This window comes from Geotrypetes seraphini, chromosome 10 (assembly GCF_902459505.1).
Source record: "Geotrypetes seraphini chromosome 10, aGeoSer1.1, whole genome shotgun sequence".
NCBI classification, from domain to species: domain Eukaryota; kingdom Metazoa; phylum Chordata; class Amphibia; order Gymnophiona; family Dermophiidae; genus Geotrypetes; species Geotrypetes seraphini.
In genome coordinates this window covers 144,232,538-144,237,717 of record NC_047093.1, presented here as the reverse complement: position 1 = coordinate 144,237,717, position 5,180 = coordinate 144,232,538, and the positions used below count along the sequence as shown (strand labels likewise).

At 49.0% G+C, this 5,180-nt stretch overlaps 1 protein-coding gene across 1 annotated transcript; it reads left to right on the top strand.

Annotated features, from left to right (window-relative positions):
• Nucleotides 1-1,931: 1,931 nt before the first annotated feature.
• Nucleotides 1,932-5,180, top strand: LOC117368366 (ferritin heavy chain A). Its single transcript, XM_033961959.1, has 4 exons — nt 1,932-2,191; nt 2,835-2,981; nt 3,107-3,232; nt 4,862-5,180. Exons 1-4 carry the CDS (start codon nt 2,090-2,092, stop codon nt 5,015-5,017), a joined length of 531 nt encoding a protein of 176 aa, XP_033817850.1. The 5' UTR covers nt 1,932-2,089; the 3' UTR covers nt 5,018-5,180.

Here is a 5,180-nt window from a genome sequence, read left to right as displayed (position 1 = left end):
CAAAAGAGACTGGGTGGGAGTGGAGGGGGGGGAGACTCACCTTTCAGGGATGAAGAAGGGGTTTGAGGGAGAGGGTACAATATCTACCATTGGCCACATGCAAAGGGGAAAACAGAGCGGAAATGAGTCACAAACATAGTAACAGTAGATGACGGCAGATAAAGACTCAAACGGTCCATCCAGTCTGCCCAACCTAATTCAATTTAAATTTGTTAAATTTTTTCTTCTTAGCTATTTCTGGGCAAGAATCCAAAGCTCTACCCGGTACTGTGCTTGGGTTCCAACTTCTGAAATCTCCGTCAAAACCAACTCCAGCCTATCTATACCCTCCCTGCCATCAAAGCCCTCTCCAGCCCATCCTCCCCCAAACGGCCATATACAGACACAGACCGTGCAAGTCTGCCCAGTACAGGCCATAGTTCAATATTTAATATTATTTTCTGACTCTAGATCCTCTGTGTTCGGTCACCGTTTTCCTCTCCACCACCTCTCTCGGGAGCACATTCCAGGCATCCACCACCCTCTCCGTAAAGTAAGGCCCAGAGTCAGTGACAAAAGATTCCAGAGGCGCAGACAATTGACATCCTCCTAAGAGCATGATAGGGATAGGGATAGCCCCCTCCCCCCCCCCCCAAGTGGAGAGGTTGAAAGGATTCTGAGTAGTAGAGGCGTCAGAGGTAAAACCTGGCTCACTGATGGGGGAATCTTGAGCAGTGAGATTTCACTCTCTGTGGGGGCCCCTCTCTGCCAGTTTCTCTCCTTTCTCCCTTTCCCTTTTAGACTGGTGGAAGCAACATGGCCATCACCCCTCCCCCTCCCCCCATCTCTCTTACCACCCACCAGAGCCACTTCCTTTCTAATGATTTTGCTTATACCGTGTATTATGATGTTTTCAGATTGTTTATAAAAAAACATCAATAAAATATTTTGGGGGAGGGGGTGGGGGTGGGTATTTTTTATTATAATTAAATTAATTCATCTTTATGAATGATTAAGGAAAAGATTTATTATATTAATTTATAAGAACAAATTATAAGATGTCAGGTGTATTTGAAAGGTAAAATGCTATTTATATTGATTGTACTTGATTTGAGTTGTGAAATGAATAAAGTTTTTGGAAAAAACAATATACAGTATATATATTTTAAGTTACTATAAAACCAACCACCACATAAAGTGAGGGGCACCAGAGACTCGATGAATCTGGCTTCATTTTCTCCAGGGTTAGACCCTTTCATCGCCTCTCTCTCCTCTCTGGAGGGAGCAAATGCATTTCTGCTTCTGGGATCTCTTATTCTCTGGGTTTCTCCCTCTCTTGAGATGTCGCACTTTGCCCGGGAGAACACGCCTCGCTTCTGGGCATGCGACTGGAGGAAGTAGTGGGGGGGGGGGGGAGAGGCCTAGAGATGGAAGAGCCCCCTTGAGGGAGGGGGGGAGGCCCAGAGATGGAAGAGCCACGATGAGAGGAGGGGGGAGAGGACCAGAGATGGAAGAGCCCCGATGAGGTGAGGGGGGAGAGGCCCAGAGATGGAAGAGCCCCGATGAGGGGAGGGGAAGAGGCCCAGAGATGGAAGAGCCCCGATGAGAGGAGGGGGGGAGAGGACCAGAGATGGAAGAGCCACGATGAGAGGAGGGGGGGGGAGGCCCAGAGATGGAAGAGCCCGATGAGGGGAGGGGGGAGAGGCCCAGAGATGGAAGAGCCCCGATGAGAGGAGGGGGGAGAGGCCCAGAGATGGAAGAGCCCCGATGAGGGGAGGGGAAGAGGCCCAGAGATGGAAGAGCCCCGATGAGAGGAGGGGGGGAGAGGACCAGAGATGGAAGAGCCCGATGAGGGAGGGGGGAGAGGCCCAGAGATGGAAGAGCCCCAATGAGCTCACCCCGGGAGGAAGCGGTGGGGGAGGGGCAGTCGCCCCGCCCGCCCTATAGGGTATATAAGAGCTGGCCCCCTTTGTTCGGTTCACGTAGGCTCTGAGCTGGGTTCTTGCTTCAACAGTGTTTGAACGGAACCTCTTGGAGTCGTCTCGGCGCTCTCTTTTGCTGTCTTTTTTTTCTTTCCTTCTCTGCCACCCGAACCACCGACGAAGCCCTGATGGAGTCCCAGGTGCGCCAGAACTTCCACCGAGACTGCGAGGCTGCTATTAACCGGATGGTCAACCTGGAGCTGTATGCCTCCTACGTCTATCTCTCCATGGTGAGTCCCCGTGGCTGGGCGATTATCGCCTCTTTTTTTTAACCGGATGGTTATCCTGCAGCTGTCCCCGTCCCCATCTGGTAGGGTGGATCTCCTTGTTTCTCTCTCCTTCCGTGATCTATCTCCCCCCCCCCCTTCCCACGGACCTTTCTTGTGTATATGTCTTGCTTCTGTGGCCTGGCTTAGCAGGCTCTCTGATCTTTTGTTCCCTTGAGATGGAGGGAGGGAGATTTTAATTTCATCTTGGGGCTGAAAATCTGGCTTCCCACCCCTCCCTTCTTAGATGCTGCTCCTTCTGGGGGGGGGGAGGGGAGGAAATGGCTGAGGGTGGCTCTAATGGCGTGTGAGCTGTAATTAAGGCTGTTACAGAACCTGCCCAAACCTGTCCTGGCTAATCTTTCAAGATACACCTTTTATTTAGGGTACAGCTTCCTCCTTTTTTTTCCTGCCCCTCCTCCTCTGCTGATTTCCAAGCTAAGTCCTGTCTCTGGGTAGGCTCGCTTCTGTTCCTTATGCTTTCCAAGGCTGGGGTGTAGGGGAGGATAATGTCACTTCCTTCTTCTTGGGAGGGGGGCTCGCTAGTCCTTAGGCTTCCCTAGGTGTGAGTAATGGGTGCTAACACTACCCCCCTTTTCCTTCCCAGTCCTACTACTTTGACCGGGATGATGTGGCTCTTCACCATGTAGCCAAATTCTTCAAGGAACAGAGCCATGAGGAGCGGGAGCACAGCGAGAAGTTTCTCAAGTACCAGAACAAGAGGGGAGGCCGGGCTGTGCTTCAGGACATCAAGGTGAGAGGAGGTGGGGGAACCATTGTGTGGCCAGTTTCCTTAGTGGCACTCGACTGTCTTGGTTATCATGGGGGGGTGATGGCTACCCAGAGCCTGAGCTGACTGCATGTCCTCCTGTTTCACAGAAGCCAGACCGTGACGAATGGGGCAACACCCTGGAGGCCATGCAAGCTGCCCTTCAGCTGGAGAAGACGGTGAACCAGGCCCTACTGGACCTGCACAAGGTGGCTTCTGAGAAGAATGATGCCCATGTGAGTATAGGGAAGAACTCCACATGATTTTGAGGGTGGGAGTGGGAGGCCTTCAGGTAGGGCCTTTGCTGCCAGGCCTCAAGAGGGCCCACAGCTAATAAGGTTTTTAGAAGGTACTTAATGAATATGCATTAGGGTTGTCTGGAAAATCGGTGCAAATTGGAAGTTGTGGTTTTTCCCATGAATTTGAGCTTTATCAGAAAATGTAAAACTTCTTTCAAAGCCCTTCCTAGGGTCACTCAAAGCCAAACTGTTCTTACCCCCCTTCTTTACAAAAACCAAGCAGTTTTTAGTGCAAGCTGTAGTGGCAATGGCTGACGCTCAGGAATTTTGTATTGGAGCTTATTGCTGTGGCCGGTGCTAAAAACGGTTATGGCTTTGTACATTTTTGCTTAATGGAGCAGATTGCTTGGTATTATAGCTATAAGAACATTAGAATTGCCATCTCAGGATCAGACCCTGGGTTCATCAAGTCTGGTGATCCACATATGCAGAGGCCCTGCCAGGTGTATGTACCCTGGCATAGTTTTAGTCCCCATATCACTGTATGCTTAAGGGAGATGTGCATCTAATTTACCCTTACCCGTATCACTCTATGCCACTCTTAAGGAGATGTGCATCTAGTTTACCCTTAAATCCTAGAACGGTGGATTCTGCAATTACTTCCTCTGGGAGAGCATTCCAGGTGTCCACCACTCGCTGCGTGAAACAGAACTTCCTGATATTCGTCCCGGACCTGTCCTGTGACTTATGTTTTCACACTAGACATTAAAGATTGTTATGAAGAAAAAAAAATCTAGAACCTTCAATATCTGCATTATTATTGTGGAAAATACTTAACATTCTTCACTAATAGCACAAACTTAGAAGTCCTACCAATGGTATTCGCTCTAAGCATTGTGTCTTGAGGTAGTTGGGTATGAAGTGCAATACTGTTCCCACCCCTTGGCAACAAGACCTCGAGGTACACAGAATTGGTGGCAATGCCAGCGATACCTTTATTTTAGCCCATCCTCCAAAAGGAGCACAAAATGGGTTACAAAATCAAGTACTCGAGCACTTCCCCCTATGGGCTCGGTGTACTTGGGGCAGCAGAGAATGAAGTCACTTGCCCAGGGTCACAGGGTGCAGTGGGGTTTGAACCATAGCCTCGGGATGCTGAGGCGGTTGCTCTTAACTATTATGCCACACTCCTCCCTCCTTGTTGCAAGGCGTTGACAGTAGCGCAGGCTTTTATCATATCAAGACACTGAAAGCTTGAGTTTTGGAAAGTCATTTGTAGAAGACTACTCAAAAGAGTTTTTAGCTATTGGTGTTCATTTCTGTTCTACAATAAAGCAGGTTTTGTTAGTTTAATAAATACTGGTAGTTCTTGCCAAGTGAAAGTTATAGCTTTATAATACCAAGAAATTTGCTCCATTATGCAAAAACTTAACAGCTTTGTTTGACCCCCCCAAAGATGGGTTTTAAATGTGTTTCATAAGTAAAACTTGCGGTAAACTTCCAAATTTGCAATGGCTCTTTCTAACTTCAGTTTTCTCTGGACAACCCTAATACTATGGAGGTGACCTGTTGGTGATCGAATCTTGGTTCCTAATCTGCCTTTTTTTTGTTTTAACCCTTCTGCAGTTCTGTGATTTCCTGGAGTCTGAGTATCTGGAGGAGCAGGTGAAAGCCATCAAGCAGCTCGGGGACTTTATCACCAACCTGAAGCGCCTGGGCGTACCCCAGCAAGGCATGGGCGAGTACCTGTTTGACAAGCACACCCTGGGAGAGAGCAGCTAAAGCTGCCCTGGGGGAGCCAGCCTGCTCTACTGGGTATAGTGATGCCCAAGGTCTCCAGCTGTGATATCATGGGGGCAAGGGGTGTGGGAGTGTCAAGGGCAGGGCTGCTGGTGTCTTGTTCAACATGTTTTCCAATAAAGCTTGTTTTGTTTTCAGCATTAAA